The sequence below is a fragment of the Girardinichthys multiradiatus genome, chromosome 18 (assembly GCF_021462225.1).
Source record: "Girardinichthys multiradiatus isolate DD_20200921_A chromosome 18, DD_fGirMul_XY1, whole genome shotgun sequence".
NCBI classification, from domain to species: Eukaryota; Metazoa; Chordata; class Actinopteri; order Cyprinodontiformes; family Goodeidae; genus Girardinichthys; species Girardinichthys multiradiatus.
Window position 1 is genome coordinate 12,922,593 of NC_061810.1, and position 27,197 is coordinate 12,949,789.

Consider the following 27,197-nt stretch of genomic DNA (forward strand, 5'->3'; position numbering starts at 1 on the left):
TCACTCATGTGAAGTGTAAACTTGTGCATGAGAAACTAACAGGCAAAAAGAAATCTGAAATGATTCATTTGGACCAGAACTTGGCTTTTTCACTAATGTAACATAAAGCAGGTAATTCCAAAGTCGGAAATGATCCTAACTCTTCAGTTATCTGGGATAACAAACGGTGCTACTGATCATCAGTTAATTTGTCAAACCATTAAGATTTACAGTCAAACAAGTTGGAAAAAATCTAACTCATCACCAACTTATGAAAATACTTTAACAGGCATTTAAAAAAGGAAAAACAAATCACAAATATGTAATTCTTTGTTCAACAATGCATATTGTGTAACTGTAACACTGTGACCAGTCTTGTTTGCTCTTAAGAGTCTTGACCATGTTTGACAGCTTTGAAGCATCCAGTAAGAGAAGTTCTTAGAAAACCTCAAAGTTGTATTTAGCTGCCTGGGATAACCGATTCAGTGCATAGGTCAAGCCAAGGAGGATGGAACATGCCCTGGTGATAGTTTAGAGCCCTCCGATGACTTACCCCCCTAATTACTATTGCAATGTATTTGGGTCCAGTTCCAGCCTTTGCAATGGCAGTGATTGCCACAACATGCTGTTAAAAGTTCCTCCAGTTTATCAGTGTCCTACAAAATGAAATTGTAATCAGGATCACAATATAACCCGTTTGTACAAATGTTTCAATATTTTTGTCACTTGTTTTATAAAATGAAACTCATATAGATTTATTTTACATTAAATATTTTAAGACTTTAATTTTGGTGATTGTGGCTTTTAAATATGACATCAGATCAGGAAAAAATATATTTCAAACATGTCAGGCTTCTAAAAATATGTTCATTTATATGATCTCTATACTTGGTTGAGGCTACTGTTGCATGAATTACTTCATCAATGCAGCATGATGTGGAGAAGATCAGCAGCCTATGGTTCTTCTGAGTTATTCAGGAAGCTCAAGTTACTTTGATAGCTGCCTTCTGGCTTAATGAGGCAGGGCAACAACTTGCTTTATAAATAAAAAAAAGTGGAGAAAAAATATAAATTTTATCATTCTATCTAAAAAAAAATGGTTAAATAAGGGTACTAAATATTAGGTTTACCTACAATAAATTCCTTGATGAGGCTCAGAAAGATAACTTCCTTAGTCCTCTCAACAGAAGAGTACGCTGAGTTCTGGAGAGGAATGCAACAACTGTGTCATTATTCTGGGCAGTTTGTCTTTGTCGTCTCGGTCTGCTGCTCTACCACTGTGATTAGATCCACCTGCTCCTTCTCAGCCTGCTCCTAATCAAACCTCACCCGCTTCACTTGTGCACCTGGCTTTATAAGCAGCGTGCCTACAGACAGACAGCGCCAGATTATCGAAAGCCTTAGAGTGAGTACATCTCCAGTGTTCCTTCCTTGTCTGCCTGCCTGATCTTAATCTCGTTTTTGCCTCTCGGATTTCTCTGTCCTGCCTTGCCCATATTGAAAACCTCACTGGCTTCAGCTTTCTGGACAGCAACCTTGCTTCTGCCTCCTGACCAACTTGTCCTGCATAAGCCCTGGGTGTGTCAGTCTGAATCTTCCTTCCCATGCATGACTTCGATTCTGTACCCTGGACCTAGATTCTGGCTTTTCTTTGGAAACCTGTTACCCTTATCTGCTCTCACAGCTCTGACTCAGTTTCTGTCTCCTGACCACCACAATCTGCGCAGTCACTGGGTTTATAAACCGAAGAATCTGTGGGATGCTTCCCAGCTGTTGCCCCGTCAACACTCTGAGGAACCGAAGATTCAGTTTCAATTCAATTCTGTTTATTTATGTAGCACCAATTCACAACATATGTCTCAAGGCACTTCACAAAACTCAGGTACATACATTCCAATTAGTCCTAACCATTGAATAGTGCAGTCAAATTCAGTCAGTCAGTCATTTTCTACCGCTTATTCCATAGTGGGTCGGGGGGGAGCTGGTGCCTATCTCCAGCAGTCTATGGGCGAGAGGCGGGGTACACCCTGGACAGGTCGCCAGTCCATCACAGGGCAACACACAAACAACCATGCACACACTCATTCATACACCTAAGGGCAATTTAGAGTGACCAATTAAACTAACAGGCATGTCTTTGGACTGTGGGAGGAAGCCGGAGTACCTGGTGAGAACCCACACATGCACGGGGAGAACATGCAAACTACATGCAGAAAGACCCCCAGCCGGGAATCGAACCCAGGACCTTCTTGCTGCAAGGCAACAGTGCTACCAACTGTGCCACCGTGCAGCCCCAGTTATTTATTTATTCAAATTGGATAAAAAGTTTTTCTGTCTAAGGAAACCCAGCAGATTGCATCAAGTCAGAGACTTGTAGCATTCCCTCCTCCCAGATGAGCTTATAGAGACAGTGGACAGTCACTGGCGTTGACTTTGCAGCAATCCCTCATACTGAGCATGAGTGTAGCGACAGTGGAGAGGAAAAACTCCCTTTTAACAGGAAGAAACATCCAGCAGAACCAGGCTCAGTGTGAGCGGCCATCTGCCACGACCGACTGGGGGTTTGAGAGAACAGAGCAGAGACACAAAGAGAACAAAGAATCACTGATCCAGGAGTCCTTTCTATGGGAAGGAAAAGTAAATGTTAATCGATGTAGGTCCTTTAGTCATTTCACCTAGAAAGAAAGAACAAATAAACTTTCAGCCAGTTTTCAAGGATAGAGTCTGAAAGAAAGCACATAGAGTTAGTCACAGTAAAAGCTCAGTCAATTGCCATGTCTAGGAGAGAGAAAGGCTTAAACACTGAAAGACAGGGCCATGTAGATCATTGGTAGAGGGTGAGCATTAAGTTGTTGCCAGCAGAAGTTTGGATGATGCCGCTCTCCAGAAAGGTGTCACATGTATACACAGACTCAGGCCAGGTGTAGCTTATAGGAAGAGAAAAGAGAGAGAACAAAGTTAAAAGCTGAAATAACAGCGAATAATGCAAAATTGGAGAGTAGTGTGAGAATGTAGCGAAGAGGGTGAAAGTGGTCATCATGTGCTCCAGCAGCCTAAGCCTATAGCAGCATAACTACAGAGAAAGCTCAGGATAACCTAAGCCACTCTAACTATAAGTTTTATCAAAAAGGAAAGTTTTAAGCCTAGCCTTAAAAGTAGACAGTTTGTCCATCTAGAGTCCACTGATGGCCATTGTTATACTAAAACCCACAATGTTTGGGATACCTCTCTGTCAGATTGACCATAACCATTGGAAAAGAGAGGGGTCATACAGGTAGCAGAAATGGAAGCAGAACAGCTTCCCTTACAGATTCTGAGAAAGTTAGTGGCTTTCTCTCTGAGTTTAACCTTATTCTCAGTTTCCTGCTCAGCCACTAACCTGTCTGTCTGCCTTCAGAGGTTCCTGAGATGAGGGTTTCCTGCCTGACAACATCCAGAGCTTTTAATAACCCTTTTGAATCTTACCAGTTGTGTCCGGCTGGAATTTCAGGTCTTCAGAGTTACTCGTTACAAACTGAGCTGTCAGTCACTGAAGAGGGGGAGAAATACAGGTCCTTCTCAAAAAAATAGCATATTGTGATAAAGTTCATTATTTTCCATAATGCCATGATGAAAATTTAACATTCATATATTTTAGATTCATTGCACACTAACTGAACTATTTCAGGTCGTTTATTGTCTTAATACAGATGATTTTGGCATACAGCTCATGAAAACCCAAAATTCCTATCTCACAAAATTAGCATATCATTAAAAGGGTCTCTAAACGAGCTATGAACCTAATCATCTGAATCAACGAGTTAACTCTAAACACCTGCAAAAGATTCCTGAGGCCTTTAAAACTCCCAGCCTGGTTCATCACTCAAAACCCCAATCATGGGTAAGACTGCCAACCTGACTGCTGTCCAGAAGGCCACTATTGACACCCTCAAGCAAGAGGGTAAGACACAGAAAGAAATTTCTGAACGAATAGGCTGTTCCCAGAGTGCTGTATCAAGGCACCTCAGTGGGAAGTCTGTGGGAAGGAAAAAGTGTGGCAGAAAACGCTGCACAACGAGAAGAGGTGACCGGACCCTGAGGAAGATTGTGGAGAAGGGCCGATTCCAGACCTTGGGGGACCTGCGGAAGCAGTGGACTGAGTCTGGAGTAGAAACATCCAGAGCCACCGTGCACAGGCGTGTGCAGGAAATGGGCTACAGAGAAACAGCACTGGACTGTTGCTCAGTAGTCCAAAGTACTTTTTTCGGATGAAAGCAAATTCTGTATGTCATTCGGAAATCAAGGTGCCAGAGTCTGGAGGAAGACTGGGGAGAAGGAAATGCCAAAATGCCAGAAGTCCAGTGTCAAGTACCCACAGTCAGTGATGGTCTGGGGTGCCGTGTCAGCTGTTGGTGTTGGTCCACTGTGTTTTATCAAGGGCAGGGTCAATGCAGCTAGCTATCAGGAGATTTTGGAGCACTTCATGCTTCCATCTGCTGAAAAGCTTTATGGAGATGAAGATTTCATTTTTCAGCACGACCTGGCACCTGCTCACAGTGCCAAAACCACTGGTAAATGGTTTACCGACCATGGTATCACTGTGCTCAATTGGCCTGCCAACTCTCCTGACCTGAACCCCATAGAAAATCTGTGGGATATTGTGAAGAGAACGTTGAGAGACTCAAGACCCAACACTCTGGATGAGCTAAAGGCCGCTTTCGAAGCATCCTGGGCCTCCATAAGACCTCAGCAGTGCCACAGGCTGATTGCCTCCATGCCACGCCGCATTGAAGCAGTCATTTCTGCAAAAGGATTCCCGACCAAGTATTGATTGCATAACTGTACATGATTATTTGAAGGTTGACGTTTTTTTGTATTAAAAACACTTTTCTTTTATTGGTTGGATGAAATATGCTAATTTTGTGAGATAGGAATTTTGGGTTTTCATGAGCTGTATGCCAAAATCATCCGTATTAAGACAATAAAAGACCTGAAATATTTCAGTTAGTGTGCAATGAATCTAAAATATATGAATGTTAAATTTTCATCATTACATTATAGAAAATAATGAACTTTATAACAATATGCTAATTTTTTGAGAAGGACCTGTAGGGTGTTTCTCAAATTTAGAAAATTTAGCAACACCATAGGAACACTGTCTTTTTCTTTGTTTATATTTTGTACATTTGGCTAATCATACCTAAAAATCCTGGTTCTTCCTTCTTGAGGCTGTATAAGATGTGCAACTTCATTCTGCACGTTGGCCATAATTCACTGTCCTATTATTTGAAAATCTCATTAAATAAAATTATTCTTAATATAGAGAAGTATCATACCTAGAGCAGTTCCATTATGATTTTTAGTTTTTGTCCAACAGATGGCATAAAAGAGGGCGAGTAGCATGGGATTGTGTAGGTCCACTGCAGATATAAATATTGACACTGGGAGCACTAGAGAAATTATTTGAAATTCAGCAATGAGCTGAAAAAAAGTGCAACAGAATAAAGTTTTAGGCCTTGTCAACACATAGCTGGATATCTCGGAAAACGAATAACCTTTTATGCGTTTTGCACTCATCTACACATGAAATCCGTTTTACACCAATTAAAAGAAATTAAGAACTAAAAACTGTGGCCAAAGTGGAGATTTTTAAAAACTCAGTTTTTGAGCCTGCTTGTGTACATGATCAAACTGACTTTCATGGTTCAGCGCATCAGTGTCTGCGACAAATATTGAAGCTCTGACGTCAAATGTTTGTTGTTTACAGACTCGGCTGTACATTGGAGTAAAAATGAATGATGGATGATTCGCCATCAACACTATCTTGTGTTTTATCAGCTTTATATTCTAAAACTGTGTTTAAAAGAAGTTCAACTTATTTTTCTGTCCACACAAACAAACCTCCTGGCACTATGTTTATACCTAACAGGAAGTTGTGATTGTTTTGAAGGATTCTGATTGGCTGACCTAGGTCACCTGACAGTGACATAGACCACCTGTATAGATAACCATCCATTCCTAAAACTAAAATATCATTACCTCATTAAAACATAATTTCTGCTAGTATTTAGGGTTGACCAGGTTCTTACCTAAGCAGAATTCCTATACAAAGTGTCAGTTTCTTTCATTTTCCTTGAGTCAAGTAACAGCTCTTCATGGGTTTGCATGCAGAAATGTTGTCATGTAAAACAATCAGCAAGGGCCTCTATAAAAAGCTGTAATAAATCCACTATAAGAAGATGTCACCATCCTGATCAGACTGAAATCATGCCCAACTAATTCAAACTAAAATGTTTTAACTCAATGACAATAAATGATTAAACATTAATAAACCATATGAAAACTGAGACCGTTTTAACAAATACAAAGACATGTGAAAAACTTTAATGCAGCATCTAAGACATAAGAATTAACAAACTTTAATGAGACCAAATTACTGAATCTTTCTCCGCTTGGAATTACAATAGCCTAAAGCATGTAAAACACATCCCAAGTTTTAACACACACGTAGAATTCCAGTCTATATAGCTATAAATGAGGGTTTATTGATTTTGGTTATTTATCAAATGTAGTAGCAATTTGACCAAAAATGCCGTATTTAAAAAAGCTATCTGCTATATATATATATATAATAGGGTTATATGTTGCACAGAGTACCTATGACCCATTCCATCAATATACAGTCCTTGACCTCCAGCCATAGCTGATAATATGTCCCACCCCACTATTATAGGTTTTCATTATTAGTTTTAATCTGCACTTGAGGCACAGTATTAGTGATGGCTATCGATTACTGAGAAATATGACCCCCCTGGACCAGAACAACAACCATATTTAAGCTAAGTAACACGTTTGTTACACAGAGACCGTAAAAAGTGTCTTAGAGGATGAGAAACAAAAAGTTTCTTAGTGAATGGCCACACAGATACAGAAAATGGGTGTAATAATATGATTTATGTATCCTGAACCTTTATGACACAGAGCAAAAAGTGTTGTGCATGAGATCAGACAAAGCACACATTTGTCACATGAGATCTCCATTCTGACCCAGAGAAATATAAGCAAATATGACTTTGTTTTAAGAATTTTTGATTGGCTTCAAAATTCTTGAGGGGTTGCCAAGTGGCTCAGTGACAGGCCCACCACATGCTGATGCTATAATCTTTGAAGCAGCTGATGGTAACAAACTTTTAAATATAACAAATTTAGCAATGTGCACTGATCTACTTCAAGGTTCAGTAAATTGTTGTGCTTATCAGGAATTCAGGGACCATTGCTATTCTGCTGACCTGTTTTTGTCTTAAGATGGTCAACAATGTTTTTTTAGCTATATTTAACAGAGGTTAGAAGGTAAAACATTTTCGTTTTTTTTATTTCACAAGAAATTGGAACAAACAGCCACACATAATCCACACTCAAATATAATTACACAATTTCTTTAAAGAGCTGTTGTAGATGCTGTCTTACATCAGATCTGAAGAAGTCTTTGACTGAAGACACTCTGTTGTTGTACCACAGTCTCATGAAAAGGATGCTCAGGTTTCTCCATAATGTTCTTCATTTTATGAAGAATCCTTCATTGCACATTGATCTACAGAGGTACCAGAGGAGTCCCCAGAACAGAGCTAGTCTTCTTTATTATCTTGTTGAGCTTTTTTAAGTCCTTGGCTTTGATGCTGCTACCCCAGCAGATGATGGCAGAAGAGATAACAGTCTCCACAACAGACTTATAGAATATATGCAGCATCTTGCTACAAACACTGAAGGACCTAAGCTTCCTCAAGAAGTACAGTCTGCTCTGTCTCTTCTTGTAGAGTTGCATCTCCATTCCAGCCTGTTGCCCAGGTGAACACCAAGGTATTTATACCCTCTGCACCACCTTCACTTCTTCTCCCATGAGGAAAATAGTGTTTGACGTATTCCTGTTGCTCTTAAAATCTACAACCATCTCCTTTGTTTTAATCACTTTCATGATGAGATGATTATTTCTACACCTTGCCACAAAGCGGTCCACCAGCTCCCTGCACTCAGATGATTCTGCAGTCGTGAGGGTGGATCAGAGATTGACAAGAAGCTGAGTGTTTCTGCAGATGACAGGATTCTGTTTTGTACTGGAAGTCTGAGGTGTACAGAGTGAAAAGTAATGGTGAGAGTACAGTCCCCTGTGGTGCTCCTGTGCTGCTGACTACATGGTTAGACACACAACCCTTCAGTACCCACAAACTGTGGTCTCTTTGTCAGGAAGTCTTTGATCCAGGAGATTGTTGAGGCAGAACAGGGTGCTGTTAATGTGTGTATTTCTCATTAAGCCATTTCTTTTTCTCCCACTCCTCACTGTTAATGTGAACTCCAGTTCTTTTTTCTACCCCTACTAACTCTCCATTGGAAGAGCTGGCAGATCTGATCAGGTGATGCTTCACTTGACTTATTTCCTCTGGGAATCAGTGGTAACATTTGATCTAATGGCTGGAAGGTAATGGGCTTAGTTACATCTGCAATGGGGTCAATGCACACAGACTTGGGTCAGCATCAGACAGGACAATAAGTGAGACTGGACATTGACTCAGGTAGAAACACCTGAAGGACAGCTCAACAGAAAATGTTTTGCAATGAACAGCAGAAACATTTTTTATAATACATGGGAAATATTAATTCTAATGTTGGGTAATAATTTGGGTAGCAAATAATTTAGTGACCCTGGTAAATCGCATTTGTGCTTTCACAATTTGCACTGTTCTACAACTACGGAAGGATTACAAAAATAAAATCCTTGCATGCAGAATTTAAAAAATGTACATTTTAATGTGTATCTGCCAAGCTTGCAGGTTAGAATTATAGACAGTGTTAGAAATATTTTATTAATTAATGGGCTGATCCGTCTTTCTCATGTTGGCTTTTGTGTTTGTTTTTGGTTTGTACATACAACTTGTCAGAGGTCAGGTTAGGAAATCAGCTTAATTTAATTTTCACCAGCCCAAAGACAAAAAGACCCTAAATTTCCATCAGAGATTTTCATGTAACCCCATTATATTTTTGACTGTTTGCTCAGCCTTCTTCTGCTGTACAATCATGGAACTACCTGCTTATCCTAAATTGCTTCATTTTCAATGAAAACCTGACCATATTTCAATGGGCATCTGTTGACATGAGTGTAATATGTTTAGTTGCAAATCCAACCACCACAAGTTCTATGTTTAACAGTTGTTTGTGTATAGGATATAACTCTCTGTTTTACAGTTTATATAATCAAAGATGCTAATACCAAAAACAATAAAACTAATGCAAAACACAAACTCTTTCAATATTTTATTCATGAGAAGATTGTATCAAATACTGATGCATGTTTTGTACATCATTTTTAATTTTGGTATTTCACTGAATGTTAGGATTTAAAATAAAGAACTGTCCCATAACTGACTATTTCAGTCAGACAACTCATGTGGAAGTGCATACAAGTGTAAAGTTTTATCAGAGAATATGGTTTTGTGTCAAGTCTTTGATCCCATCACTCTATGAAGATGTTTGTCAACATCATCAGGCAAATGTGAGATTTTCTCATACATCAGAGCCCACATGTGGATGCTGTATAAGTAGTAAGTAGTAGCAAGCAGCCGCAGCAATGACATGCAGAATGAAGCAGGGCATTTGGCAGTTTAAATAGACCAACCAGATTAGAAGGATATATTTGATATGTTCTGTGGAGTGTGAAGGAGATCCAATGTGAGGTAGCAGCACAATTCAAATTGTCTGTCTGAACTAGGTTGCAGGCATGTCCAGTTCTTTTTTCTTCAGCTGTTCAGTTCATTTATTGAACTCTGTTCTGAATAATATCTTAAAGGCAAACTCATTGTAAAACAAAAGATGGCATCAGGTTGAACACTGGGTTTAAATGTTTGTGTAAGCATGCTTTAAAGGGGTGAACGAATCATGTAAAATGAGGTCTACCAGTTTCAGTCCATTTGCCTTCTTTATAAGATGTCAATTAAAAATGAAACCAATACAAAGAGTAAAAAGACTATCCTGACTCTGCCATTAAATCTGGAATGACAATCCACTGAAAAATACTAAAGTGGAAGACAACAGACACTTTGTAAAGGATGGGCAATAAAAGAAAATGGTGACAACTTTTGCTATAAGAACAACTCAATCACTATCTTTCATCTGTTTACCTTTCATCATTTATAAGATAATTTTAAAATGGTAAAAGAAAAATCAGTTTTAGCCAAAGTTTTAAAGTAAGACCACAAAATTGTGTACCACATTGTTAAGAAAAACAAAAAAAGGTGCACATTTCATAGAGTACCAAAAGCATATACAATACATTGCCAAATGTATTGGATCACACCACCAAATCAATTAATTGCCTGCACAGAATCCTGACCTCCACCTTCCTGAATACTTTTGGGATTAATTAGAGTGGTGAATCCAATTCTGGTTTTCTCAACTAACTATGAACACACTCCTAAACCTTGTGGAAGAGGTTTACTAAATAGTTAAAGTTGCTATTGCTGGCAAAAGGGGGTCCATCAGCAATTGGACCTAATTATATCCCAACACAAATTTACATTTCAGAAAACAAATTTATATTTCAGAGAACAATTTAACAACACGCAAAACATTTTGCCCTGTTCCCGAAACATATATACAACTAACAAAAAACAACCAGAAAGGGAATGTACCAGGTTTGCCAAGTCTGCCAAGAGACCTACAGCAACACAGCTGCAGGATGTATTTTTCAAGTACTCATTGTGGTCTGCCTGTCTCATATAATCGCCATCTGGTTTAACTAAGAACAAGGGTTTCAAAAGGTATATAATTTTCTTTTAGCAAAACCTAATCAAGGTTCTGCAAACATCTCACAACACCTTTGTGGAAGAATGTGTTATAACCAGATATGAACTTCAGTTTTAAAACATATGTTTGGCACAATAATTACTACACTAGCAATGAAACACCATATAAGCAGTTTAACATGATGGTGGCAGCATCATGCTGTGGGGTTACTTTTCTTTAGAAGGAACTGGGGTTTAATTCTAGATGGGAAAAAAAATACCAAAAGTTTCAAATACCAGTTGGTGTTGACCCAAAACCTTCAGGTGTCTACTAGAAAACTAAAGGTGGAGAGGGATTGTAATTTCAGCATCACAGGCAGCTTTGAAATGGCTGAGCCTAATGGGATCATCTAGGCAAGAGAAGTCTTTAGGCAAGAGAAGTCCTCACAATCCGATAGATTTGGAAAGCTTTTGCAAGGTAGAGTGACCAAACATTACTAAATAAATGTGTCGGATGTTTCTAGACTCCAACCAAAGAAAACTGAATGCTGCCATTTAATCAGGAGATGATTTAGCCAAGCAAGAAAGAGTGTGCATACTTATACATGTAGGTTGTTGCACCTTTTTGATTTTTTGACTTTTTCTCCCTAACAGATTTTCTTTGTTTTACCTGTTGTAAATGATATGGGTCACATTGAAGTAAAAAAATGTTTTGAAATGATTTATCATGGTCTCTGTTTTTTGACACACAAAAACCTGGCATTTTAAAGGGGGTATGTCATAGTGTTACGTATGGCTCTGAACCACATGCAGAATCACGCTCAAGGGAAACAGGTACAAGTTTGAAAAAGGTTTATTTAAGGAGAATGGATCGGTATGGTGTGCAGGAACAACTGTAAGGAAAAACGACAGGTAAGTGGCACAGTAAACGAAACCGGAACTTAAATGTGAAATGTCTCCTACTAGGAGGGAGTAGGCAATCTGCCAGTGGGAGAGGGATTCGGACTGGAGAAGAAGTGGATATGGAGACAATGGTAAGTCCGATGATTTCTTAGTTACTTGGGTTAGAGCTTGGAGTTAGAGCAAAGCGTCAGCGGAGAGGTGGAGGGTGGACAGGTTAGGTTGAATGGTCTCTGGAGAATCCGGGTCCGGAAGCAGCCAGCCAGGGAAGTTCCAGAGTTCAGCGTCGGGTAGGTGTGTGTGGAAGATCCTTCCTAGGGAGATCCTAGGAGCGAGGCTAGTGCGAAACGAAACCACTGGGGCCAGCCTGGGTAACCTCCAGGTAGTCGCCGGTATAATCCTTGGAAGCTCCTTGAAAACGTAGTTAGTGTTTGAACGAAGCCACCGGGGCCAGCCTTGGTAACCTCCAGGTAGTCGTTGGTTCTGTTCACTAAGAAGAACAAAGAACAAGTTAAACATTGTCGAAGGCAAAGTACACATAAACTTAATTAATACGAGGCTGGCTGAGTAGCTACCACAGAGGCTAATACTCGAGCGACGAGATGCTGGATGCTTCCTGCTTAAGTACTTCAGGAGTCAATCACCGAGATGGAAAACACCTGTCTCCACCACTGCTGAGCACTAGCGCCTACTAGGAGTCACAGACAAAAACATACAACAGAAACTCCAGCCCCGACAGGGTATCCCTACTTTTGAGATCCACTTTAGGTTGTGTTGGGAGTATGATTATTGATTGAATAATCTTGATCAATAATTATAATTACAAATCATAATCTGACAAAATCAATTTCTTAACCATAAATCCTCATTTACAAATCGAGACCAGAGATATTTCTGGTGTTGTAATTGTGGCTCAACGCCTCTGACAATTACAACCGTTGAATACTCCGTAATAGTTAAACTATTGCCGGAGATGTCACTGTTTAATTGACCGTTTCTGCCGAAACGTGTGGAACTTGAACCTTATTTTGACTGACACATCACTTTTTGCACACAATGAAACACCAAACGCTCTCTCTTTATCTATGTGAATATTTATTAATTTTCACCTACTCAACATGCAAAATTCTACAAACACAGGGGTAACACATCTAAATAAGCAAAATCAACAAACGGTAGTGGGTATGTATTGAGTCAACCAGCAGTTTATGGCACAACAGATGAAGGGAGAGGATGTGAAAGGGGGGTGTGGTGATGACTGGTGGGGGGGTTGGAGTGCAGCTTAGAGTGTCTTTTATGATCTTCTGATCATAAAACTTCCCCCTTTACTCCTGAACACAAAGGATTGATAACTTTTGGCAGCAAGCTAGCACAGTGAGATTGAAGACAAAGGTAAAATGGAGAATTTTACCATGAGGTCGTTTTAACAGTCCAGTCTTACAACGCACCCGCGTTGACTCTCAGATAGTAACACAAGCAGCTCTAGGACCGTGGCGGATCCCGATATCAACATAACACATCAAAGTTTCAACAAGCAAGGTTACATGCACATATTATTCAGAACACATGAGATCCTAACCAGCGATTCTGATCGCTTCTACAACCTCTGACCCTGCCCAGGCCTTCTAATAAAGAAATAAAAAAAAAGAAATGGGTTTTACTTGTGTCGTCTTCTTCCTGAGTGAGGGAATTCGAGCGAGGAAACGTGGGGTTGAGTTAATTGTGCGTCCACAATTAACTTTAGGGGAACGGTCAGTCTTTGTCCTTCGGTCTTCTTCACAAAAAGGAAAAATATGATCTGACCATCAAAGTCGACTTGAAAATGAAACACGGTAGCGGTTCGGCTCTCCGAAGCTCCGTGTCTCCAGTTACGTGTTAACTCACGTCTTCGATTGGCAAAAGTGAAACCTCTGGCCTTTTTAGTCCACAGACTTCAGTTATGAATAGTTCGTTGTCCAACGAGAGAGAATGAATGAAACTCTTCACAGAGTTCTTCTCTTAAAGTGACGCGCTTCGATTACCAGATCTGGTTTCCAGCAGAAGGCGAGTTTTCAAACATGAGCGCCTCCTATATAGCATCCTGTGACGTCAGACTGGGGACGCCCAGTCATATCAGTCGCAATGCTCGATGGGATATGTAGGAGCGGGCAGTCCTGGGTACAAAATGGCCGATGCCATTGGAGGGGCACAGTGACGTCCAACAACGTGCAGATAATCCAATACTCAGCAAACAAGTGGTCCAACAGTTGGTATGGTGGGCTGAACATTTAGAGGGTTTTCAGTTAACCTCCAGTGGAATGGCCAATTCAACAACAACCCAAGCAATAATTAAATTAACGTGAAGAGCACCATATGTCCTTGGGTATATAATCAATAATTAATGGGAATACTCGTTTACAAATCGATAGGGATGGCAAAAAAGTGGAAATCAACAAATAAATAATATTAAGTACAACACAGAATAAAGAAGGGAGTGGATACAAAGCAAGTGAAAGGCAAGACTGAAATGACTGAAATAAGTCCAAAGTATGTAGAAAATAAAACTTGCAAGATGGCAAGATCAACTGCAAAAAAAAAAAAAAAAAAAAAAAAACGTAAAAACGTTAAAAAGCCTTTGTACACAGTATTTGTAACCAAACAGCAGAGATGATGTAGTAAGTAAATGGCAGTAAGGGCTTAACAAAGATATTAAATATAAAAACACATAAACCAATAGGCAAACTTCAACCTCAAACAATAAAATATCCCAAGTTACTCAACCTAATAGCTGTGTGCTAAATGGTCAGTCAGCCGTATTAAAGCCGACACCGGGGGATGCGATTAAGATGAGGAGTGGTTAAGAGCTTTGTTGCTGTGTGGCTGTGCTGGCAGTGGAATATTTGGATATTAATTTGTTATGCTAATTTAGCTGCTGTATTCCCACAGTGAAAGTTCCAGTGAAGTCAAACATAAATAAATTGTATGGATGTGTGGCTGTGTGTGTATGTGTGTGTGTGTGTAAGGGAGCACACTGCAGGCATCAAAGTACTACCACTGAACCGTTAGCCTAAAGACTATTCATTTCCTGCTTTCAGACTATCACAAAAGTGAGCAAATGGAGTTAAAAGTAAACAGCTAAGTATTAGACTGTGAACTCGCAGATTGTATCACCATTATTGTATGCTTTCAAACTGTCACATGCAGGCATAAGACTCCTTAAGCCCTCATGAGAGAAGGCATGAAAGGGATGACTGACAACATTGAGACTGCGAGAAGTGACAGATGAAACCCAGGTAAAAGATTGACAGCCTATTTAAAAACCTGTCAACAAGAGACCATCAATGTATTGAGCTCTAATTCACTGTGCCAGTAGCCATGGAGCAAAATAAACTAGTAAATCCCAGTCACACTAAATGGCGTGAGTACAGTTAGGACTGAGCTGATGTTTACAAGTTGTTGAGTTCATGATATGACTCAGTAAATTAATGATTTTGAGTTTACAACTTCTCCAAAGCTCACAGTCATGCATCATACTCTCCTGAGGCTGGGCAATGTAGCACATCAATCAGTGAAATCTACTTTCATGTCAAAACAATTTTTTAAACGAGTTACCTGTTAATCATTCTCAATAGACTAACTTGTTGCTCAATAAGATGTTTCAGTACTTCACATTGCTCATATCCTGTTTGGAAAAAAAAAACCTTCTGAAGAGCATGCCACAAGAGATTGCACCATTTACAGAAACAAAAGGTTGAATGATGTAGTATAGCTCACTAGGATTGTCCTACATGAATCAAAGCAGTGTTTGAAAGATGCTGGCAGGATTAATAAGGCTCACCTAGTGGAGTACAAGGGAGAACAGAGCATATGCATTTTCTGGAGAAGAGATTCATAATTAAAGAGTTGCCATGAAACAGATTGTATTGGAGAGAGAAAGCATTGCTGAGTAAAGCAGAAGCTGGATGAAGTTCAGTGTGCCAACGCGTGTTGAAATTACAGTACACACAAACCCATGCCTACAGAACTATGCCTGGCAAAATGCCAAAATGTTCCCCCTGCAGGTGGTTCTGATCGATTCTCCGAAGCAGATGGTAGACACATACACATAAACATAAAACCACCCAAAGCAAGCTTTTTTTAAGAGAATCTCGAGCACAGTTTGTGTTTACATTAACTGAATCTAATAATACAACATTGAATCACAGCATGGTCTCATGACAACTCATCTGATGTTCAAATAAACAAATAATGAAATCGAGCAGCTGGTGCATGTAGAGATCCTGCTTCTTTTGCAATACTACAGCTTATTTTATAACACAAAACACCAAATGAACCAGACATCAAAAGTGCTTATATGATCTTTGTACATTACAACCTGTAGATTTGTCTGCAGGGATTCCTGGAGATTTGAGCTCATGTATTTTAACAAACATGGCTGTCATCTGTCTGTTTCAGTTTCACCAAAAGAAAGCGTGACCAGACCAACTGAGCCCAGAGAATAAGTCAAGCAGCAACCAGATTCCTTTATCAGTAAAAAGACCAATTGTGGAAACGCACACTACACAAAACGTTGCCTGGATTTTTTTTTTTTTAGCAAAGCAAGATTGTAGCATGAGAAACACATCCTTCAAACTAATTAAACCAACTTTGGTTGGTATTAGCACAAGCTAAGAATAAGACATATTGTGAACTCGAGTCAACAAGATTGAGCTTTGATTTATTTTGATGTTTTGTGATTCATTTTTATGCATATTTTGTTCACTGTTAGTAGTTTGTGGTGGGTCCTGCATAGTAATTAACATCTAAGCTTAACCTGACAAATCAGTGTCACAAAAACGTATATATTCTCACCAGTAGGCCAACACCCCCGACAAGGATGTTTCTATCCCTTTCCATTGGTTCATTTTTATAGATTTCCCTCTAATCAGTCTGGGGCAACAGCTCATTAAGGCATACAGGGAGCCTTTCTAACTTGAATTAAGTATCTGAAAACCTACAGTAAAGAATTTTTGACTCAGTCTCCAAAATACATTGCAGCTTAAAATACAGCTGCTCAGAAACCGAGGCTCAGGCTTTACAGACTAAGTTCTAATGATGTTTTGCCAGCCTAATATTTAACTGGCTGTTTTTCTACCTATGATTGGTGTCTGTGTTTAATTCTGTATAATGGCAAAACAATATTTCTTAATATATGTCATACACAGTTCCAACTAAAGTTAGTCAACCTCTATCACAAATCAGATGTTTTGATAAAATTCAAAATTGGTCAGGTGTTTCACATGAAAAAATTATACATTAACAATTTCAGTAGGTAAAAAAGACACTGAAGTTACAATGACTTTATGCAAATTTATCACTTAACCCTACTTTCAATGGCAACTAGAGTGTAGAAATGATCATTACAACAAACATACCAAGGATACCTCAAAGACCACCGAGGCTTGGTTACAGAAAAAGCACTAGATAGTAGAGTGGTCGTCATAGTTGACTAACGCCAATGAAAATCAAAATGAAATATATCTGGTGAAATTTGAAAAGTCAGTTGCATCACACAAAGAATATAAGTGGACTTGGTGCAGAAGGAGTGCATTCCTCAAAACAATGCAGTTTTATGTACAAATTATGCTTTTCATGGAGGGGTTAAAATAGCTTTAAAATGGTTGTGGTGTAGTGCTGATCATAGCAACATAATGTGGCAGTGTGTGAGTAAGAACGTCAGTGAATGGTTGTCTTGAGATTATTTTTAAGCAGTATTATGTTGTGTTAAATTTGGAAGTGTTACTTGTAATACTTGTAAAATTGTTCTTGATGTTTATTATTGCAAACAATTGCTAGTTTGTATGTTTTGCCAATAAACCTCATTTACTGTGCATTTTGAATAATTGTAGGTGCGACTGTAATAGAAAACGAGGGATTTTTTTTCATGTGAGGTTATTTTACTTTATATCAGCATTATCTATTGCTAAATCTGAAATCACGTGAGCATGTGTTTTCAAATAACAGACAGAAATGTCTTCTAATTTGTGTGGAACGTTGTTGGTAATTATAACATGTTCATTCTAACTTCTGCCACACAAATAACCAGAAAAAGAAAATGTGTTCACAGATTTTTATGATTTACACTTAAATTCACAAAAACAAAGACTGAACCAAGACAAAAATGTAAAAAACCTTTGATCCTAGTTGCAAAACAAATAAAATAAGACATAAGATGCCTGGACATTTAAAACACTGAAATATTTATTTTAAGCACTTTTCCCCTGCATATCAATAATGTGTGTATATGTCGATATATTATGTTAGGTGCCATTACCATACTCAACCTTAACTGTCTTCTGCAGTAACTAACCTCTTAAAACATGAAAGTCCTGGATGAAAAAGCTAATATACTGTTTAATTAGAGGTCCATATGAATTTTAACATTCATTCAAGTTTAGTTTTATCTTAAAAGGGTGAGCAAATATTTGTAATTAATGAAAATAATCAGCAATGTCTTGATTTTAATGTATTTGTATTAGCAACCAATACTCTCTACACTACCGCTTTCGCTCGTCTTCTCTCTCATACTAAAATGTGTGTTTCTCTGCAGGCATCATAAGGCTGGTTGACAGCATCAATCTGGTGAGTTGAAGTGTATGAAAGCTCTAAAACACATCTTTTAACTGGAACACACCATGGAACAGCACGCATTTCTAGTCATTTGTGGCACTTACTGTGTTCCTCTCTGCTAACAGACAGTCTGATTCAACCATCGTGTCCTTCTCCTGTCTCATCATACACAGTACAATGTTCAGTACTTTGACTTTTGACTTTGGTTTTCCTCACAGACTCTTCCTCTAACTCTGGTCGTATCCAGACTGAGTAGTGATACAATCTCTCTTCATACAGTATTATATGGCTATTAAGCGAGGTGGGTAGTAACTAGTTACATTTACTTGAGCTACTTTTTGTAGAAAAGTAGTTTTACTGCACAATACTCACTCCTCCTCTCCCTCTACACAAATGACTGCACCTCAGTGGACCCATCTGTGAAATTCCTGATGTTTGCAGATGATACCACTGTTATTGGACTGATCCAGGACAGTGATGAGTGCATACAGACAGGAGGTGGATCGGCTGGTACACTGGTGTGGTCACAACCACCTGGAACTTAACCCATTCAAGACTGTGGAGATGATAGCAGACTTTCAGAGAACACCATGCCCGCATACCCCGCTCAGCATCCTCAACAACACTGTATCTACAGTGGACCACGTCCGGTTCCTAGGAACAACCATTTCTCATGACCTGAGATGGTCCTCACATATAGACAATGTTCAGAAGAAGGCCCAACAGAGACTGTACTTCCTGAGGCAACTCCAGAAGTACAACCTTCCACAGGAGCTGCTGGTCATCTTCTACACTGTCATGATTCGGTCCGTCCCGTCTTCAAGCATCTCAGTGTGGTTTGGTTCATCCACAAAACAGAACAGGTCCAGACTGCAATGAACAATCAGGTCTGCAGAGAGAATAATCAGGGCTGACCTTCCCTCTATGCAGGACTTATACAGGTCTAGGGTTATGAATAGGGCCGCTGAAATGTCTGCAGACCCCACACACCCTGCACATAAACTGTTCAGAGTTTTACCTTCAGGTCGGCCTGCTGTCTGCTAAAACCAGCCACCACAGAGACAATTTCTTCCCCCAGGCTGTTTCAGTCAGAGTTCCAGAACAACACCATGCAAACTTGGACTGATCTCACATTCCATTGTAAAGTCAATTGTGTATATATGTACATTTAAAATACATTCTTTATTATTGAGAGCAAAGTGTACAGGAGTCAATTTCCTTGTTTGTCTGTACAAACTTGGTAATAAAGCTGATTCTGATAATTACATCTTCTTGAGTAATATTATTTTGAAATAACATTACTCTTGAGTATAATTTCTACCCACTTGTAGTTAATTAAAAGAAGAAAATGTTTTAACCAATGAATAGTCAATAGTTTTAGATACACTTTCTCACTTAATGGGTCTCTTTAGAGACAGATTCTCACCAAAGGCAACAAAACTATGAATGAACACATATGCAATTATGTAGTAAACGTTCGTTCGTTCGTCGTCTTCCGCTTATCCAGGACCGGGTCGCGGGGGCAGCAGACTCAGGGGGCAGAGTCTCTGCTGAGTGTGAAAAGTGTGAAATAACTCTAAACGTTTTTATATTTTAGATTCTTCAAAATAACCACTCTTTGCTTTGATTACTGCTTTGCTCTCTTGGCATTAACTCCTAAAATAGTTTTCCAAACAGTCTTGAAAGAACTTCCCAGAGGTTCATTGAGAGACGGACAAAGGTTAATATTTCAGTCATCACAGCAAAGGGCGGACTCTTTAAGAAATATAAAACATATTTAAAGTTATTTTACAATTGTTCATTTGCTACATAATCCCAGGTGTTTATTCACAGTTTTGATGCCATTAGTGAGAATCTACATACAATATAAATAGTCATAAACATAAAGAAAACCATTAAATGAGAAAGTGTTTCAAAAACGTTTGACTGTCAGTGTATGTGGTATGTGTTTGTGTGTATAATAAGATGTAAAGATGTTACTTATTTTTACTCATTTTTACCTAAACAATCATTATGTGAATAATTGTGTTTTCCAAAAGGGAGTGATAATTCTGGCCTTCCTTTGCTGCTGGTTGAGTAATAATTGGGTGGATTGCAACCAAATATATTTTTTGAAATCTGTTAGCTCTCTGCTTACAGCAGACATGCTGGTTGTGTGTGTAGAAGCCATGGGGTGAACAGCTGAGACCGAGTTTTGGGGTTACGTCATTTTGTGGAGTTTTTTTTTTATTTTCTGATTCAACTGCCCTTAGTTTTAACTGATTTTGGTGTTTGTAGAAATTGTTTATATCAGCTTTTAGCCAAGATTCTACTATTTCTGTGGAGACCACATATGTTTATGTTTAACTAATGGAACTTGCAGGAAAGAAGGTTGAGAAGTTAATATTTATTGAAATACCTTACTTTATATCTTATTTAGTAATAATTTATATTGAAGTAATGCTTCTCAATGCTGCGGTTGCTAAGATTTTTGGGCGCTCCTCCCACCTCTAATGGTGGACCACTACAAACATAATATAATCTGTTACACATAAATGTCAGGTCTCCAGGTGAAACAAATCCCTATAATTGAATTTGATCAATATAAATCCCAAATCTGTGGCTATTTAAACACAGACCTCTTTACATGCTTCTTAGGAACTCATGTCTAATTTGAAATGTATTTGCCACCACATCTCCCAAGCTGCTCAGTGTCCTGCTGGCAATAATACTAAACTTCTCACTGATGTGGTTCTACAATTAAAGTTGTTATTGTTATTGTTATTATTCCACCTTTTACTCTACTTAATAATATTGCAATGTTTACCTCAACACCCAGTTCTAACATCTTAAAGGAACGATTAACTGCAAAATTATATATTTAAAGGAGTTTACTAAAATGTGAACCGCCCAGGGTATTTTAAAAAAGAATTACATGTTTGAATAAGAGATTATTAGCATGTTTTTATGTGGATTTGAAGTGAACATTCCAGCGAAGCACGGAGTGGTAATCCTCTAATACTATAACATGGTCTCACCTCTGACACAACACATGCTTGGTTTATGCGTGAGAGTTTATAAAATCAAAGTAATGGAAAGCAGCAAAGTCAGCATTTAAAAATATGTTCACAAACATTCCAAATCACTTGGTATTGGGAAGAGATGGATACTTGCTTTCAGCAGTAACAATTAAAAATACAAAATCCTTCTGTATATTTTTTTAACCCTTTCGTTGTTTAGCATATTACAGATGGGATGACCAGACAGTAGTCATTAAGAATGAAACGCTATACATCATCTACCAGCTACTTAATTATTGTATTTATATTTTCCATTTCAGAACTCGTACATCTACAAGTGAGCACTCACTGAGGAAAAAAGAGGACATACATTCGACCAAATGCCTCTCCTTACCCTGTATTCATATAGATAAAGTCTGCAAAATCAGGATAAGAGAGCTGATAAAGGTAATCATCTGTTTTTTTTTATACGCACACTAGTCTCCTGAACTATGTTTTTTTTCTAATAACTTGGTATTTGCACTAGTGGTTTTTTACTTTGTGTTACATGATAACTCTAGCGTTATTCTTCCAGACTTCAAAACAGGTAACTAAAAATGTTCGCTTTGAATAAGAAGTTTAAGAGCAAATCAGAGGCACCAGGGACTCTTAAAAACAGTCTGAAAATAAGCATGCATCATCAGAACACTGAGCAAAATAAATGATGACAGCCCAGAGAGTCGGGGAGGAAAAGCAAACCTTTTGACCATATCTATGGAAAGTATAGGAGCACAAAATCTCTATTTAATGAGCTGAATAAATGAATTAAAGAAGGTTATCTTTCTGTGAAGGAAGGTGTCATTTATACCAGTCTATTCACACCATCAGTTCTTCACAGCCTCAGTTGCTTTCATGCCTGCTTTTTGTTTTTTGTTTTTTTCAGTGCACAAAAATGACTCATTCAACTGAAAGAATATGCATATATTTATAAAGGCTAAATATTAACAAATGAATTAAAGGTCAGAGATATAAAATTAATTCATATAAACAAGCTTTTAAGAAAAAACAGTAAGTTTAAGAAAAAGACTCAGAGAGGAGTTTTCTGGGTTACTTTTGTCAAATTATAAATTTATTCTAAAACCGACTGAAGCCATAATCGAAAGATCCCTGCTACTTGTGGACACTGATGTAGCCACAAATGTCATATCACCTGTCTGAAAAAAGGTTTGAAGAGGGATCCTGATATCCCTTCCTGAATTCTGGTCTGGGTTGGGTTTTTTAATGCTATTCAAAATGTATTTATTGTTAGGGAACTTTTTAAATAACTCCTGATAACCTTTGATCACACATAACAAAAATATAATTCATTCATGTTATTGAAAGCTTACATCCAAAAATGGTTCATTGTTATGTGTATTGATATCTTTGCCATTTTAAAGCTATCGCTTTGCCCAAGGGGAGTCACATATATCAAAACTCTTTATTCTATTCTAAAGGGATATTCAAGTCATTACACAGACAAGTAAGACCTTGGAGAGACAACTGAACTGGAGCATTTCAAAATATATGCTAAGAGATATTTTCAATAATACCAAATCAATAACAGTCTGCAATAAAATATCTTTGGCCTTACAAGTTAAACTTTCACGTTCAAAAAGTAATCTCAAACAGTAAATTGTAAACAAAACACCAGGTTAAAAAAAAAAAGTAAATTGTAGCCTTACATGTTAATTATGGTCCAGCTCTGTGTGACAAAGAGATTGGGGAGTAATTCAGTTAGAGGCCATGTTACAAATAAGCTAGTAAGTTGCACCATAGAAGAGTATTTTGTGTTAAAAAATATAGTGAAACAAAAAATATATTACTTCACTGGATATGTCAGATTCTGTCTGATACCAAACAGCAATCAGACACTAAATCAAGTGCAAAAAATAACTCTATATATTTTTCATTTACAGCTGGTACAGTAGGTTGTCTAAATATTAAAACAATGATGAAGTCATTTAAACATGTTTTATATTACTAATTAACTTTGACCATTTCAAAGTGGTTATTTTGCTGTATAATCTATCTATCTATCTATCTATCTATCTATCTATCTATCTATCTATCTATCTATCTATCTATCTATCTATCTATCTATCTATCTATCTGTGTCTGCTTATACTATTTTATTTCTTGAAATAAATCCAGTTAAATCAACAGTCAATTACCAATGTTCCACTTTTTTATGTTTTGGAACAGAAATGATCAAATTATTTTTTGTTTACTGTTGACTATATTTTTTATGATTGAACCCCTAGTGGTTACTGTTAGCGGGAAGACCAGTGTGAATCAATACAAAGCAAAATCCCTGAACATAAGAATTTCCTGAATGCTGAAAATCAGGAAAATAAAGACAGGATCAAATGCATAAGCACCCAGCCTCACAGTGTTCGGAACAATGGGGATGAATGTAACTGCCTTGACTAACATTGCCACATTTGTTTTACTGTTCTGTGGCCAAATAATGTGAGGAGAACCTAATACTTCAAAGGTAGTCCAGCAGCAGGATGTAAAGGTCTGCCCCTGTCACTGTGAGCAGCACCTCTGTCTGAAACATCAGCATTTTTCTTGGTTTGAACATAGCAAAAAACAAAAAAAACTCATTATGCTCACTTGTTCTTGCAGCATTCAGCCTTGAGTGTTCAACAGTGTTTTTAAACACTTCAGCTGAAACTGAGCATCTTGAGACACAAGAGTAACATCAAACAATCACATTTCCCAGTTTGCTCTCTTACAGCAGTACAAAGTAAATATTTTAGTTGATATTATTACAAACGTAGGCAGGAGAAATTATATAATGAAATCCCTTTTTCCTATCTCCATCATGTTTTCTGGCTCACACAGGTTGCATTCCTGTTTCCTGTGGCACCTTTTCATCTTCAAACATCTTCATATATAACATCCACCTGGAACACACTCCACATTTATGGGCTCCCTGCCAACATGAGCTTTGCCAAAGAGAGTCCTATGGGCCAGAAGTGATCAATCAAAACTGATGATGTATACATGACTGTAAAAAGTGAAAGTGTAAGTTGGTTAACAGCTTCAAACAAAGCTAGATTTTCATTTTCCTATAAGCCTAAAAGCTGGAGCTATGAGCCCATCTTTTCACTCTCCAACTCTGCTGAAGCTGTCAGCTGCACCGTCAGCCTCCAGTGCTGCTCTCCTGTGTGTCACATCCAGCTACTGAACACAGAGACTGCCTCATCTGCCCTCATCAGCAACTTTATTACGACTAAACAGCGATCCTGATACATAGGGTGAAGTCTGGGGCTTCACCGCGGCGGCAGACACTTCTCTGCCTTGTCAGGTGTTTTCAGGGGAAGATAGAGAGTCCACATACCTTCAGAGCTCTAGTTGGCGTCAGATTGAGACACTCACATTTAAACACCCACTGTTATTTTCCTATCAACTTCGGCACACACAAAAAAAATTAAATCGCGTCATTTTAAAAGAAAATAATGAAACGGTCGCTTGCCTTGAAATCCAAAGAGGAAAGCGATCCAATAAGAGATCCAAACCGTGGGTATCCAGAAGTAGCGCATGGTGTCCGGTTGTCAGGTGCAAAAGCTCCGCACTCTTTCAGACGAAGCTCTGTCTCTAGCGGTAAGTTTCCAGCAGAGAAAGCGCTGCAGGTGAAGCCAAGCGGAGGAAAGAATCCCAATCTGAGGGGATCTGATGAAAGCTGAAAGCTGCTTTCATACGGACATTAGCGACCCCTACTGAAGAGCGCATCGACTCAATAACTGTGTGGAAGTGTTTGTGGGGGGAGGGGATTCCCTCTTATCTGGACATGCAACAAGTCACCCTGTTAATGGTAGCTATACAGGTTAACTGTGATGTAAAACAAATATAAAACAAAGGGGTCTAAAACTTTAATTTACATTCATACAGTCTAAACTGAATTGCTTGGGCATAATAAGGTAAAAAAAGTTTCATAGTAGAAGTATTAGGAGAAAATAAGATTATGTGAGGCCTAACAGGTGTTGAACTGCCCAAAAACAAAGGAGTCTGCATCCTTCTGAAAAAGAAGACACCTTCCTTGTGACTCCCTCTCTGATGATCCATGTCAGTCAGGTAACCAACAAGGAAATTATAATTTCCTTCAGGGAGAAGGCATAATCTTATACAATAACAACCTTCAGTGTATGGTTTATTTTCATGACTGAAGCTACCTGCTTAAAGACATTTAACACGCCTCTTAAAGTCACATGAACACATTCTGTTGCATGACAAAAACAAGAAAAAGCTTTGCTGTGAAGAAACTAAACGATAAACATATTCACAGTATCTGTATATAAAACTCATTCATAATGTCTTCTAGGTGCTGTGTGGAGATGGTCCTTGTGACAAGAGAGATTAAATGCAAATGGGGGCTAATACAGCAAAATTGTGAATGAAAATAATTTATTAGAGATTTCTGGAAAACTGCAAAATTCCTAACATCTGATGCATAAACTATGTACAGGTCCTTCTCAAAATATTAGCATATTGTGATAAAGTTCATTATTTTCCATAATGTCATGATGAAAATTTAACATTCATATATTTTAGATTCATTGCACACTAACTGAAATATTTCAGGTCTTTTATTGTCTTAATACGGATTATTTTGGCATACAGCTCATGAAAACCCAAAATTCCTATCTCACAAAATTAGCATATCATTAAAAGGGTCTCTAAACGAGCTATGAACCTAATCATCTGAATCAACGAGTTAACTCTAAACACCTGCAAAAGATTCCTGAGGCCTTTCAGACTCCCAGCCTGGTTCATCATTCAAAACCCCAATCATGGGTAAGACTTCCGACCTGACTGCTGTCCAGAAGGCCACTATTGACACCCTCAAGCAAGAGGGTAAGACACAGTAAGACATTTCTGAACGAATAGGCTGTTCCCAGAGTGCTGTATCAAGGCACCTCAGTGGGAAGTCTGTGGAAAGGAAAAAGTGTAGCAGAAAACGCTGCACAACGAGAAGAGGTGACCGGACCCTGAGGAAGATTGTGGAGAAGGGCCGATTCCAGACCTTGGGGGACCTGCGGAAGCAGTGGACTGAGTCTGGAGTAGAAACATCCAGAGCCACCGTGCACAGGCGTGTGCAGGAAATGGGCTACAGGTGCCGCATTCCCCAGGTCAAGCCACTTTTGAACCAGAAACAGCGGCAGAAGCGCCTGACCTGGGCTACAGAGAAGCAGCACTGGACTGTTGCTCAGTGGTCCAAAGTACTTTTTTCGGATGAAAGCAAATTCTGCATGTCATTCGGAAATCAAGGTGACAGAGTCTGGAGGAAGACTGGGGAGAAGGAAATGCCAAAATGCCAGAAGTCCAGTGTCAAGTACCCACAGTCAGTGATGGTCTGGGGTGCCGTGCCAGCTGCTGGTGTTGGTCCACTGTGTTTTATCAAGGGCAGGGTCAATGCAGCTAGCTATCAGGAGATTTTGGAGCACTTCATGCTTCCATCTGCTGAAAAGCTTTATGGAGATGAAGATTTCATTTTTCAGCACGACCTGGCACCTGCTCACAGTGCCAAAACCACTGGTAAATGGTTTACTGACCATGGTATCACTGTGCTCAATTGGCCTGCCAACTCTCCTGACCTGAACCCCATAGAGAATCTGTGGGATATTGTGAAGAGAACGTTGAGAGACTCAAAACCCAACACTCTGGATGAGCTAAAGGCCGCTATCGAAGCATCCTGGGCCTCCATAAGACCTCAGCAGTGCCACAGGCTGATTGCCTCCATGCCACGCCGCATTGAAGCAGTCATTTCTGCAAAAGGATTCCCGACCAAGTATTGAGTGCATAACTGTACATGATTATTTGAAGGTTGACGTTTTTTTGTATTAAAAACACTTTTCTTTTATTGGTCGGATGAAATATGCTAATTTTGTGAGATAGGAATTTTGGGTTTTCATGAGCTGTATGCCAAAATCATCCGTATTAAGACAATAAAAGA

The 27,197-nt window shown here is 38.7% G+C and overlaps 1 protein-coding gene across 1 annotated transcript in view; it reads right to left on the bottom strand.

The window, feature by feature from the left end:
• Positions 1-24,963, bottom strand: part of LOC124883879 (limbic system associated membrane protein) — a 1,043,833-nt gene extending 1,018,870 nt beyond the window's left edge. Inside the window, exon 1 of the mRNA XM_047391320.1 lies at positions 24,720-24,963. Coding sequence (XP_047247276.1) covers positions 24,720-24,786 — 67 coding nt within the window. The 5' untranslated portion in view covers positions 24,787-24,963. The remainder of the gene's footprint in view (positions 1-24,719) is intronic.
• Positions 24,964-27,197: the final 2,234 nt, after the last annotated feature.